Source organism: Thalassophryne amazonica, chromosome 8, assembly GCF_902500255.1.
Source record: "Thalassophryne amazonica chromosome 8, fThaAma1.1, whole genome shotgun sequence".
In the NCBI taxonomy this organism is placed as follows: Eukaryota; Metazoa; Chordata; class Actinopteri; order Batrachoidiformes; family Batrachoididae; genus Thalassophryne; species Thalassophryne amazonica.
In genome coordinates this window covers 111247158-111261931 of record NC_047110.1, presented here as the reverse complement: position 1 = coordinate 111261931, position 14774 = coordinate 111247158, and the positions used below count along the sequence as shown (strand labels likewise).

General features: G+C 47.0%; 1 protein-coding gene across 1 annotated transcript in view; it reads left to right on the top strand.

Moving 5' to 3' along the window:
- hydin (HYDIN axonemal central pair apparatus protein) overlaps positions 1–14774 on the top strand; it is a 291354-nt gene that overhangs the window by 161929 nt on the left and 114651 nt on the right. Inside the window, 12 exon segments of the mRNA XM_034175548.1 lie at positions 1493–1676; positions 1759–1900; positions 2696–2846; positions 2957–3056; positions 3237–3361; positions 3775–3927; positions 4778–4969; positions 5098–5298; positions 10961–11199; positions 11384–11566; positions 11655–11774; positions 11864–12023. Coding sequence (XP_034031439.1) covers positions 1493–1676; positions 1759–1900; positions 2696–2846; positions 2957–3056; positions 3237–3361; positions 3775–3927; positions 4778–4969; positions 5098–5298; positions 10961–11199; positions 11384–11566; positions 11655–11774; positions 11864–12023 — 1950 coding nt within the window.

The window sequence follows — 14774 nt, the reverse complement described above, 5'->3', positions numbered from 1 at the left end:
ATATTAATAATTATAATGACTATTTCATCACTATTTTTCCCAAGAGATAAAAGCACTAAACAAAATAAATTCAAATAATAAATACCAGTAATAAATAGTGCACTACAACAGCGCACAAAATCCCCAAAGTAAACAGTTGATAATACAAAGAAGGTGCAACTTACACTCAGCTGCAACTCATACTACTGTACAACTCATATTTTGGTGTGATTTGTACTCCGGTGTTATTTATACTCTGGTGTGACTTATACTTTAGAAAATACTGCAGGTCTTTGCTCCTTTTAGCAGAACCTGGATTACAGACTGAGGCAACTTTACCCTTCAGCCTATCTTCAACCGCTTACTCCAGTTAAGGGTCATGGGGGGCTGGAACCTATCCCAGCAGTCATAAGGCGTGACGTGGAGTTCACCCTGGACAGGACGTCATTCCGTTCACACATATAGACAAACACACGCATTCACACCTGCACGCACACCTACGGACAATTTAAAGTAGGGCTGCAACTATCGATTATTTTAGTAATTGAGTATTCTGTCGATTATTCTGGTGACTAAATGGTAACTGGACTGTGTTTATATAGCGCTTTTCCATCTGCATCAGATGCTCAAAGCGCTTTACAGCTATGCCTCACATTCACCCCGATGTCAGGGTGCTGCCATACAAGGCGCTCACTACACACCGGGAGCAATAGGGGATTAAAGACCTTGCCCAAGGGCACTTAGTGATTTTCCAGTCAGGCAGGGATTTGAACCGAGGATCTTCTGGTCTCAAGCCCAACACCTTAACCACTCGACCATCACCTCCCCCAATGACTAATCAAGTAATCGGATAAAAAGTACTTTTGTGTTTTTAAACATCAATAGTCCAAGGCTCTCCCTAAGCAATGGCACAATGTTGCTGTGCCAAGGCTTTGGCATTTTGCTGTAATGGTGATGGGATCTGATTTCTGTTTTGTTTTTTTCCCCAACTTGTAGAATTTAACCATTTTATAGTTTTGATTTGTTTTTGGGTTTTTTTTTAGGTTGGTGGACTGGGTCCCTGCGTGATTTTATTTTATTTTTTAACCCTCTTTCTGTGCGATTCACCAGATGCAGCCAGAGGTTGTGATCAAATTATTCGAGTTACTTCACTAATCGTTTCAGCCCTAATTTAAAGTTTCCAATCCACTTAACCTGCATGTTTTTGGATGTGGGAGAAAGCAGAGCAACCAGAAGGAACAACATGAGGAGAACACGTAAACTCCACACAGAAAGGCCACAGGTGGGAATCAATCCCATGACCTTCCTCCTGCTGTGTGCCAACAGTGCTAACTACTAAACCACTGTGCTGCCCCATAAATTGTTGCTGTGCCATTTGTTCTTAAGGTCATGATCTTTATTTGGCAGAACTTTATAATATGCCAAATGCTTCAGAGTTTCAGTTTGACACCAGTTTCATGGTTTTTATTTGTCTTCTTGTTTCTGCTCCTCTTGCTGTGATCGCTGTCATCAGTTCAGTGACTGTCACCGCGGCGCTGTGATTGACGGTCTGGAGTGCGTTTACACTCCGTCTGTGACAAACACTCTGCAAGTCGTCCTCAAGGCCTTTAATGACCGAAAACACATCTACGTCATCAACGTGTCCGATTCCTACGGAGCCCTGAAGGAGCGGCAAAGAACTCAGAGAGACGCTGAGGGTAACAAATGCACCAGCACGTGCACGCACACACACACGAGCTGCTGTGGGAGTGTCTGTGACTGTTGTTGTGTGTCCCTCAGAGGCCCAGCAGCAGGAGGCAGCTGAGCAGGAGGAGCGGTGGCTGCAGGAGATGGATGAAGAGGAGTACGATGCTCTGCCTGAGCAGGAGAAGGAGCGCATTTTGCAGCGACACAGGGAGCAGCTCCGCCAGCAGAAAATCAGGTGCTGCCTGAGGGTGAGGGTGAGGCTAACCCCTCACCCTCATGTCTAATGAGGAAAACAGCTCATTCTCAGTCCTGACATACGTACTTTAACTTGGAGAGATTTGCACCTTTGACTGTAACAAACTGTGAATAAGAACTCCATAGACATAATCAAAATGAGAACATTTAAGAGCTTCTTTAATGTTGATAAATGAGATGTCACATGCTTAATTCACCACATGCCCACAGTGAGTGGGTTTTAAGAAAAACAGGAACAAACACAAACAGTTTGTTGTATTTTAAAGTAAATAAATGATATTTAAACTAAATTTACTTTGTGTTCAAATCTATTTATTATAGTGTTTGTTTATGGATTGGGTCTAGATTATATTTCCCAGGAAGAGTTATAGGACTTTGCTGGGGATAGGGAAGTGTGGGATGAGCTGCTTTGATGGAAAACACGAAGTGTGTCATGGTGTTGTTTCAAAATTCTAAATTACAAAAAAAGGCTAATTGTGATCACTTTGCTGATATAAAGTTTTTAATCCTATATATGAATATGATGAAACAAAATTATTGTGGTGACAAAGAATTTGTTATGACTTTAATTGTAAAAAATACAAATGAACTAAAGGTTTAAATGGCAGTTAGTTTTTCACATACAGTTTTTGTACTTGAATTGAGCGTATTGTGCTCTATCAAAAAATATCAAAAAGGGAAACTTTTTACAGTATGTTATAACACAATTAAAAAATATCCTTAACATGGACAAAGATACTGAAAGTTCTGTCACTTACGTTTGTCTGTGTGTCAGGAATCTGGAGCACATTAAAGTCCAGGAAGAAAAGAGGCAAGAAGAGGAGATGAGGAGGCAGAAGGAAGATTCAAAAAAGAAAACTAAGAAGGTTGGAAAACGGGATGGCAAAGAGGGAACGAGGAAGAAGAGCGCATGGGGTGGAAAGCAGGTCTGTGCTGAAAACCTGCTGAATAACTTTAAATCTGTTTAAAGATATGGGATTTCACATCACGTGTGCACATCAGTGACGGTGTCGGCGGTGTTCTGTCTTCTCTCCAGTCCGCAGAGCCATCGGGGAGCCGAAGGACATCTCTTTGTAACAACTCAAAAGAGCATCTCACAAAGGAGCAAAATCATTTAACTGAAAATGCAAACAACTGTGAGAAAGACCCTTTTTTCTGTTTCTGTGTTACAACACAATAGAGCATCAGTAATACTGTAAAAGAACAATACAGGAAAAACATTGTTGGAAGAGTAATTGAAATACTTTAAATTGGAAGTGACCGGACTGGCTGTTGTACATTTGAAGTGCTGTTGTTGTCTCCATGTGGTCGTGCAGTGCTTCAGAACAAAGAGGAGGAGACAGAAGAGACCAAAGGACATTCTCCTCCACCTATAGACAAGCTGGAGAGAGACAAAGAGAGCGAACGGACTGAAAAAATCAATCACACGCTGCACCGTCAAGTAAGAATTCAGTGTTGTTACGAATGCGAGAAGTCAGCCCAGCGTGCACCCGGGGCCCAGGGCTAACACTACCCTAACCCTGATCCTACCCTACCCCTAACCCTGACCATGATGCCAACTGTACACCAACCCCTTCCCGAACCCCAAGCATAGCCCTAACCCAACCCTAACTCAGGGTGAGTTCTTCACCCAGGCCGAGTTCTCCTCAGGGCTGACTTCTCTTGTTACCACCTGTACTTATCATTTTATTCTATGGAAAAAAATGTGTCACATAATCAGTCATGTGACATACTGTAGAATCCACCAGTCAAATGGCAAGGTTCTATTTAAGTCTCATACTCATTGTAGCTGTAATACATAGTAAAATATTATATTGCTTTTGCCACTTCTGATATCTAATTTCTTCCATCCAGTCCACTGTGGATGAGCTGGAGTCTCTGTTCATTGGATATGAGAAGAGCCAGCTCCAGGTGGACCACATCCTGAAGCACTGGGATCGGACTCGAGGTCTGCTACATGTCCCTTTGTTTGGAGAAGTCACAGAGGACATATCAACAGAGAAACTGGTGATTTTTTATTTGTTTATTTATTTATTTTTAACTCCAGCTGTGATAGAACTGTAGGATGATTTGTAATTTTGTGTATATATGTATTTTTTTTTTTTTGTAAAAACGAAAACTCACTTGATTTTGAAAGAAGATATCATAAGCTTAAAAAAATAGGGCGCCATTTTCTCTTCACATCTAAGGGTCTGAAATCAAAATGGGGTCCCATTGGCCTCCGTTTAGCAATAATGCAATATCTTTGCTAATACGCAAGATATAATTGCAAACAAAGTATCTAAATATAGGTTTTCTGACAAGTATTTGATCCGCTGTCGATTTTGCAAGTTTTTATCATAGGTACACTTCAACTGTGAGAGACAGAACCTAAAAAAAATTCAGAAAATCGCATTGTATGATTTTTACATAATTAATTTGTATTTTATTGCAAACAAAAATGGCACCCTATTTTTGTAATGTTTAAATCATACTCTAACAGAATCAGGTGAGTTTTTGCTTTCATCAAATCCAGAAATTTTCATTTCATGACAAATGAGCCTTCACTATAGACGTGTCTTGAAGAAGCTACTGTGCATCCTTCTGTGTGTATGAAAGTTCTGGTCACAGTCAGTTCAATGATCACAGTGATGAAGCCACTAAAAACCTTCAGATATAGTGCTCAGTGTTTAAGGAGATCAGATGTCCCATTTGTCTTAGGTCAGTTCAATATTTCAGGCTGTAAAATTTGATAACTGCAGATTACTTAATTTTGCAAATGCATTTGTTTCTTTGTATTGACTTTTTTTGTTTGGTGAAACCTTGTGCACTGTGTAACTAACCAATCCACGCCGCCATTCTTACTCTGCATCCACAGACTCCAAACAGCAAGAAGACCAAGAAAACAAATTTAAAGAATTTATCTCCAATGGGCAGTCCCATGGCAGCACAAGAAGACAAGCTGTCTCCACAGGAGTCCATCCCTCACATTGTCCTTAATGTGGCAGGGATAGACCACGCCCACACCACAGAGGCACTCACTGGCAGTGCCCTGCCCCCAGTGGAGGAGGTAGGAACATCACCTGATTCGTAAATTGTGTCCTTTCAGTATTTTAAGTACTGTTTTATATTTTGTTTGTTTTTGATCATCACTACCCCATTGTTTACCTGTTCTTTTCTCTTTTTTAATCTCCTCAGGTGCTGGATAATTTGGGCTTGGGACCGAGTGGTTTTCCTGTTCCTCCTCCCATAATGCTCTCCATGGTTCCTTTCCCCAAAAGCAGGATGCTGTCTGACTGTAAAGTGATTTGTGACTGTTTCACCTTCTTGGTTCCTTCAAAGCCAGATGAAAATGGTGATGAGAATAAACAGGAAGATAGACAACCAGCAGTCGTGACGGTAAAGAAGGTCACAAATACACATATGAACACATGATCACAGGGAGGCATCATAATGCTCCAGATTAATTTGGTCATAGAGGTGGAATCACTATTCTGTCCTCCACACTATAGGATTGTTTGTAGCTCTGTTTAAGGTTGAGGAACAGGAGCTGTAGTTGGGCGTCTATGCCCCCTCATAGGATGAAAGCATGATCGTGACACAGACTGCCACCCCCCAAGTGGTTTCATGGGAGGTGAAGGATTTACAGTGATGATGTTCTAACTGTTGGGGAAGTGTAATGACACGGACCCACAACAGGGGGCGCAAATGAACGGTCAATGGGTAGTCAAATAAATACAGATTATTGTGGCAAATGTGCACAACAGGTTGAATACTATTTTTAGACAGTCAATTACAAATGTCAACAGGTGACGTGTGGGCAGGTCCGAGGGTAGGAGACGCCTATCCAGAGAAGAGCCGGGGCCCACAAGGTTCCGCCGCCAACGAAGACCTGCAGCAAACCGAAGCCGCCGAGTCCCCAGGTGGCCTCTACTTCAGCTGTCAGATCCGGTACTGCTGGCAGGAACAGAAGACAGGTTAATGGTGGGTGTGTGCACACCCAGCAGAACAATCAGCAATTCAGTTCAGTTCCTTTTGTGGGAGAATCTCCACCTCCGACACAAAAACACAGTAGTGCAGAGCCTGAGAGCTACTTATCCGTTTTGGCGTGAGGGGTGAAGAACGTCACTCCTACATGGACTACAAAACTCAGCACCAGCTGAAAGCAGTCACCAGGATCTCCTGCAAACACTCAGAAAAAGATCACGTGTGTACGGCACAGTCAAACGGCTGAGAGATTACCTGAGTGGTAAACTGATATCTCGGCAGAGATGTGGTGTCTCCTCCAGTCTTATATGGGATGGGATGATGATGAGAGATTTCTGACAGCTGGTAGTCCTGGCTCCTGGGTGGTGACTGTGCCCTCTGGTGCCTGAAACCCGACTACAGGCAGGGCGCCCTCTGGCGCTGGCCAGCAGTACCTCCTCTTCGGGCGGCCCACATAACAGGACCCCCCCCTCAACCGACCTGGCTTGTCGGGGTGTCGCTGGTAGAACTCGGCCAGGCGGGCCGGGTCCAGGATGAAGCTCCTCTTCACCCAGGAGCGTTCCTCAGGTCCATAACCCTCCCAGTCCACCAGATATTGGAGACCCCGACTCCTCCAGCGAACATCCAGGAGCCTGTGGACAGTCCACGCAGGCTCGCCGTCGATGATGCGGGCAGGAGGCGGCGCAGGTCCGGGGGTGCAAAGGTCCGAGGTGTGGTACGGTTTGATCTTGGAGACATGAAAAACAGGATGGATCCGCAGTGAAGCCGGGAGTTTCAGCTGGACTGATGATTTTGGTGATCCGAAATGGTCCGATATATCTGTCCATCAGCTTTTGCAACTCCGTGTTGAGAGGAATGTTCTTTGTTGACAGCCAGACCTCCTGCCCGGGCTGATATTCCGGGGCCGGGTCACGTCGGCGGTCTGCATGGCTCTTCGCCCTCGTCCGGGCTTTCAGCAGGGCAGAGCGGGCTGTACGCCACACCCGACGGCACCTCCTGAGGTGGGCCTGGACCGAGGGAACCCCGACCTCTCCCTCCACAGCCGGAAACAATGGGGGCTGGTACCTCAAACACGTTTCAAATGGGGAGAGGCCAGTTGCTGATGAAACTTGACTGTTATGAGCATACTCGATCCAGGCCAGATGTTGACTCCAGGCCGTCGGGTGCGCGGAGGTCATACACCGCAGGGCCTGTTCCAGCTCTTGATTAGCCCGCTCTGCTTGTCCGTTGGTCTGTGGGTGGTACCCGGACGAAAGGCTCACGGTGGCCCCCAGTTCCCTGCAGAAACTCCTCCAGACCTGGGAGGAGAACTGAGGACCACGATCCGAGACGATGTTCATAGGGATACCATGCAGACGTATGACATGGTGGACCAGGAGGTCTGCAGTCTCCTGGGCCGACGGGAGCTTCGGGAGGGCCACAAAGTGGGCCGCCATGGAGAACCGGTCCACTATCGTCAGGATGGTTGTCATACCCTGGGACGCAGGGAGACCCGTGACGAAGTCCAGGCCGATATGGGACCAGGGGCGATGAGGCACAGGCAGCGGCTGGAGGAGTCCCTTCTCCGGTTGGTGGACTGCCTTGCCCCTGGCACAGGTGGTACAGGCCCGGACATACTCCCGGACATCGGCTTCCAAAGACGCCCACCAGAACTTCTGCCGAACAACTGCCACGGTCCTCCGCACCCCTGGATGGCAGGTGAGCCTGGAACCATGACAGATGTCCAATACTGCAGTCCTAGCGTCTGGTGGGACGTACAAACGGTTAGGTGGTCCACCGCCGGGGTCCGGGTGACGCGTCAGGTCCTCCCTGACGATGTTCTCCACGTCCCACGTCAGTGTGGCGATGATAGTGGACTCCGGGATGATGTTTTCTGGTGGATCCGACAGCTCCGCTCTGACTTCCTCTTCATGCACCCGGGACAGTGCGTCCGACCGCTGGTTCTTAGTCCCGGGGTGATAGGTGATCCTAAAGTCAAAACGGCCAAAAAAAAGACCAACGGGCTTGCCTGGGGTTCAGATGCTTAGCGGTCCGGATATACTCCAGGTTCCGATGGTCGGTGAAGACCGTGAATGGAACCACAGCTCCCTCCAACAAGTGTCTCCACTCGTCCAGGGCCTCCTTCACCGCCAGGAGCTCCCGATTGCTGACGTCATAATTCCGCTCTGCTGGGGTCAACCTGCGGGAGACATAGGCACAGGGGTGGAGTACTTTATCGGACTCCCCGCTCTGGGACAGCACAGGTCCTATCCCTGAGTCAGAGGCATCTACTTCCACAACAAACTGGCGGCTAGGATCAGGGTGCACCAGAACTGGCGCAGTAGAGAACCGGCGTTTCAACTCCCTAAACGCGGCTTCGCACTGATCCGACCAGGTGAAGGGAACTTTTGGGGAGGTCAGGGCTCTAAGGGGACCAACAACCTGACTATAGCCCTTGATAAACCTCCGATAGAAATTAGCGAAGCCAAGGAACTGTTGCAGCTTCCTACGGCTTGCCGTTTGGGGCCAATCTCTCACCGCCACTACCTTGGCCGGATCAGGGGCGACGGAGTTGGAGGAGATTATGAACCCCAGGAAGGACAAAGAAGTACGGTGGAACTCGCACTTCTCGCCCTTCACAAACAGCCGATTCTCCAACAACCATTGCAGGACCTGACGTACATGCCTAACATGGGTCTCAGGATCCGGGGAGAAGATGAGGATATCGTCTAGGTATACGAAGACGAACCGATGCAGGAAGTCCTGCAAGATGTCATTTACTAATGCTTGGAACGTCGCGAGGGCATTAGTGAGGCCGAACGGCATGACCAGGTACTCAAAGTGACCTAAGGGGGTGTTAAATGCCGTCTTCCATTCGTCTGCCTTCCGGATCCGAACCAGGTGATACGCATTCCTAAGATCCAATTTAGTGAATATTTTGGCTCCATGCAGGGGCGTGAACACTGAATCCAACAGGGGCAACGGGTATCGGTTGCGAACCGTGATCTCGTTCAGCCCTCTGTAATCAATGCATGGACGGAGTCCGCCGTCCTTGTTGCCCACAAAAAAGAAACCTGCACCCATTGGGGAGGTGGAGTTCTGGATCATCCCGGCAGCTAATGAGTCCCGGATGTAGGTCTCCATTGATTCTCGCTCGGGGCGTGAGAGGTTGTACAGTTTACTGGATGGATACTCAGCACCCGGGATTAAATCAATGGCACAATCATACGGTCGATGCGGGGGTAGAGTGAGTGCCAGATCTTTGCTGAAAACGTCAGCAAGATCATGGTACTCAACAGGCACCGTCGTGAGATTGGGGGGGACTCGAACCTCCTCTGTAGCAGTCACACCAGGTGGAACCGAGGATCATAAACACTCCCGGTGGCAGGTTTCGCTCCATTGAGCCACAACCCCAGACGGCCAATCGATCCAGGGATTGTGCTTACTAATCCATGGATAGCCCAAAATTACTCTGGAGGTAGAAGGTGTCACAAAAAACACAATCTCCTCCTTGTGATTCCCAGACACAATCAGTGTTAAGGGCTGTGTCTGGTGTGTGATTAATGGAAGAAGGGTGCCATCTAGTGCCCGTACCCTCACTGGTGAAGGAAGAGCCACTAGAGGGAGCCCTACTTCTGTAGCCCATCTGCTAGCAAGCAGATTCCCTTCCGACCCGTGTCAATCAGTGCTGGGGCTTGAAGGGTTAAATTTATTGTGGCAAATGTGCACAACAGGTTGAATACTATTTTTAGACAGTCAATTACAAATGTCAACAGGTGACGTGTGGGCAGGTCCAAGGGTAGGAGACGCCTATCCAGAGAAGAGCCGGGGCCCACAAGGTTCCGCCGCCAACGAAGACCTGCAGCAAACCGAAGCCGCCAAGTCCCGAGTCCCCAGGTGGCCTCTACTTCAGCTGTCAGATCTGGTACTGCTGGCAGGAACAGAAGACAGGTGTGTGCACACCCAGCAGAACAATCAGCAATTCAGTTCAGTTCCTTTTGTGGGAGAATCTCCACCTCCGACACAACACAGTAGTGCAGAGCCTGAGAGCTACTTATCCGTTTTGGCGTGAGGGGTGAAGAACGTCACTCCTACACGGACCACAAAACTCAGCACCAGCTGAAAGCAGTCACCAGGATCTCCTGCAAACACGATCACGTGCGTACGGCACAGTCAAACGGCTGAGAGATTACCTGAGTGGTAAACTGATATCTCAGCAGAGATGTGGTGTCTCCTCCAGTCTTATATGGGATGGGATGATGATGAGAGATTTCTGACAGCTGGTAGTCCTGGCTCCTGGGTGGTGACTGCGCCCTCTGATGCCTGAACCCCGACTACAGGCAGGGCGCCCTCTGGCGTTGGCCAGCAGTACCTCCTCTTCGGGCGGCCCACATAACACTAACCACAAACCTGATGGTGTTTCATCAGCGTGGGGGCAACCTGCAGAGCCAAGTGCAAACTTTATGGCATATTCATCTTGTTCAATGCTGCTTCAGTCCACCAACAGGACAAACCAGGATTTGATCTCTTCAGCTGGAGAATGTCCAACTCTACCTACTGGGCTATATTCAGCCTGTTCTGCCCAAATCCCTGCCCCACTGTTTGGTGTCCCAGTTGTCTCCACCTTATTGTTGTCCCCAGTGCCAGAGGCCCCTTTGGTCTAGTTCCAAAATTCAGTTCATCCTGGCCTTCTTGAGAGGTCTGTGCTCTCCATGCAAGAACCATTCTGTTCATAGTCTAAACCTGCAAGTCCTGTTCCACAGAAGCCTTCTGCAACTGAATCCATGGCAGAGCTGTCCTTCAGGGTCTGAGTGGTAGAGCTCACCTGCCAACAGTGTCTTCAAAAAGAGTCCATCAGCCCAGCTTCTGAAGACATGGCTAAAGAAACAGCCCGCTGCTCCAAACCCAGAGTCAGAGCGGAGCAGCTGCAGTAGTCTTGTTTTACAGTCTACCTTATTTTTATTGAGGACTTTCCCAGGAATCAAAGTATTAAACTAAATATACTCCAGTTTGAAACCTAACCTTTCTAAATCCTTTTAAACTAAATGATGTTTGTGTTTGAGCACTAATGTGTGGGGGGTTTTATGTACTAAAGGAAGCGACAGCTGCAGGACCTTCCAAAAGTCGCTTCAAAGACTCCACCAAAGACTACACCGCATCCAAAGACCAGGACAGAAAGGTCCGAGAGACTCAGAAAAGCAAGAGACAAGCGTCAGTGCTGACAAAAGCCAAGAGACCCGACACATCTGGTTCCTCATGTTCTCATGTCTCCTCGTGTGACCTTAGTGAACATGGACAACAGCAGGAAAAATTACAGCTCAAACGCAGCCGAAGGTAAAAACAAACAAGTAGACTTTGGAAAACAGCAGTCTTTTTTGTAACATTATTGTGTTGTTTCTTCATTTGTAATAATGTAGCTCATAATGAAGCATAAACTCTTACGCACCGCTTGTCTTGAGTCTTTGTTGTTGTTTTTCATTTATCACTGTTTTCCATATGTGTTTGTTTTTGTCTGCAGCTTGGAAAAGTTCCGCTGGGTTGTTCCAGCCAATGGTGAGGTGGTTCTGAAGATCTGGTTCTACTCAGACACACCAGGAACATTTGAACAAATGTTTAACTTTGAGCTTCTTGGCACACGGAGAAGCTACCAGATCCTCTGCAGAGGAATTAGCACCTACCCGTCCATCTGCAGAGACTACAAGTCAGTGTCCACGTTCACCCAAACATCAACATTGAATACTGTAGAAATTAACAGAGTTCACGGAGGTCATCGTTTGTGCTTCCCTCAGGACTCTTTTCACTCTGAGTAAGAAGCTGCTAAAAATGGAAGAAGGGCTCCAGAAGACTTATGTGGTTGAACGTGGACTTTTTGAGTTTGGACCTTTGCTCTGCAGCAAAACCAGAGACAGGTGAGGTGCACGACGATGGCGGTAAGAATGTAATTTTATGGTTTTATTGTTTGGAGAATGTATAAAGTACTTTGTATGTGTCTTTGAAGATACAAGGAGAGTAAATACCCTGAGAATTCAGAGACACTAATGATCCACAATGATTCTTGTCTGAGAGCTGAAGTCCAGTTCCATTTCCAGTGTGACAGCCAAGCCACCACTTATCTACTGGACCCCCCAAAGATGACACTGGAACCCAACCAGAACCAGGTCCCACACTGTCTTCTGTTCTTCTGTCAATGCTGGATTTCTCTCTCTCTCTCTCTCTCTCTCTCTCTCTCTCTCTCTCTCTCTCTCTCTCTCTCTCTCTCTCTCTCTGTACCATAAGCAGATGACATGGGGGGAGTTTGAAATTTCAGCAAATGCTTGAGATTTGTTGAAGAAAGTCTAAAGCCCCTGTCACACATAGCAGGAATGTGCTGGAACCATGCCCAACACGGCAAATATTGCCATAAACCAACGCAGTTGGGAGAAAAAGAAGTGTGGTCAGTAGTGTTGGAGCGCAGACAGACTGCCTCATCCACACCTGTCAGATCACATCCAGACTGTATGTAGACGACACAGACTGCTGTCAGACAGCACATAAAAGGCGCTGCAGACTGCCCGATCTCCAGCTGTCTGGATTGTAAACATAGATCAGAGCACTGTTTTCCTCAAGCGCACATGTGGGCGTGGGTGCACGTGCGTGCATGTGCCACTGGACTGTTTCGCTTAAAGGCAGTTGGCCCATGCAGTCTCTCAGACGGAGCGCCTTTCCAGGGAACTTTCTTTTTTCTTGTTTGCCCACTTCAGGAGCACAACACAACTCTGGACACCATGATGGTTGGATGATCACATGGAATTAATTTTTTTCTTTTGGGTGAGAGGATTTTAACCGCAGGTTGCTGTCCCGGCTTCACGTCCATGTCTGCGCTGTGAAACACTCCTGGACAGCTGTTGGAGGTGAGATTCATGTTCATGCGCAGCTGCCCTTGTTATATACAGTTATGATGGAGACAGTAGTTCACATTATTTACGTTGCCCATGGGGAGGAATGGACAAATATCTGTACTTTAAGGTCGATTTTGGATAAAACAGTCTGAGATTTGCGGTAGTGCATGGTGCTTTTGGTTTGATAGCCGCTGTTCACATTCACTGTAAATGATAATAATTCATAATTATTATCGTGATGAAGCATGCCACATACATTTCAACAGTTCCTTTGTGCTCGGGTGGAGGGGTGGACATTATTATACATGGCATGTGCAGGTCATACCGGGAGGCTTGGAGAGTTTTGAACATGTGCATTACACTCGGGGCCGCTGACCAATTTTGACCGTGTCGACTTCCGCAGATGGCTGTCAGAATGTTTTGGAACTGAAATCCTTTTCAGATGTGCATTGATTCATAATTCTAGCACCACTCTACGTGATTCCGGCTATGTGTGACAGGGTTATAAAGGTTGAAACGATGAATTCATGCAAACTAATGTTTCAGTAGATATTACAAATTAATATGTCAAAGGTAAATATTTATGAAAAATTATATATATGGGCAATTTCACATTAAGGGGTCCCCAAGATGTGTCACAGGGCATCAAAAATAAAGTACAGTTGTATGCTAAAGTTTGGGCACCCTTGATAATTTTCAGGATTTTGCTTTATAAATCATTAGTTGTCTGGACCAGAAATTTCAGTTAAATATATCATATAGCTGACAAGAAGTAAAATGAACTTTATATGGTTTGCAGAAAGTGTGCAATAATTATTTAAACAAAATTGGGCAGGTGCATAAATTTGGGCACCCTTGTCATTTTATTGATTTGATACATGCAGCACTAATTATTGGAACACAAAATTGGTTTGGTAAGCTCATTGACCCTTGACCTCCTTACACAGGTGAATTCAATCATGAGAAAGGGTATTTAAAGTGGCCATTTGCAAATGTTTCCCCTCTTTGCATCTCTTCTAATGAGTGGCAACATGGGAGCCTCTAATCAACTCTCAAATGACCTGAAAACAAAGATTGTTCAACATCATGGTTCCTTCCTGGGGCTGGAGGCCAAAGTCGCACTAGATATTCCACTTTCCAATGCCGCAGGTCTAGCAGATCTCTCTGCCAGTGGCATGCTGGCACAATTAAGACAGGCATCGCCAGTCAGGGCTTCCCTCAGGTGTCCAATCCCAAGACACGAGGGGCCCATCATCTGGGCTCAAGGGAGCCAAACAGGTACTACAGCCATGCAACAAAGGCCCTGTCAACATTGTGGACTGCGTGCAGATGGCTAACGCAAGCCCTGATGGTTACAAATGGAAAGACAAAGCGTGAATCACACGCAGTGTAAACAGTAATACGAGGCACGGAGCGTGAAGCACTCACAGCCGTCGACTTGACACGAGGCACGGAGCATGAAGCACTCACAGCCGTCGACTCGACACGAAGCACGGAGCGTGAAGCACTCACAGCCACAGACTCGGCACGAGGCACGGAGCGTGAAACATTCACAGTGTAAAATCTAATACAAGGCCCGGAGCGTGACACTCACAGCCACAGTAATAACACGATGCACACAGCCGAAAAAAACTCACAGCCCAAGTGCTAAGTCACTTAGAGCAACGACGACAACACTAGCTGCTAGCGGAGCTGTTAAACTTAGCAAATGGTGACAGTGCAGACGAAGTACTTCAAGGAGTGGAAAACACTCACGGCAAGCCCAACACAGTACACTATACTGGTTCTGATACACACACTACCACATAGTTAACGGGGTTAGTGACACAACTAAACAAATAGCCAGCTTTCATCGAAACAACACAGCTAATGTGCACAGAGGAAAATACCCAGCAGGGCAGCGGCAAAGGCGCACACCCGGTGTTTAGGAAGGTGTACTCACGACAGACGTCAAAGAATACAAAAAACGGTGAAGCCGTGTCTCGCAGCCTCTGGAGGACGTGTGCAGTGCACGTAGCTCCAACCGAAGGT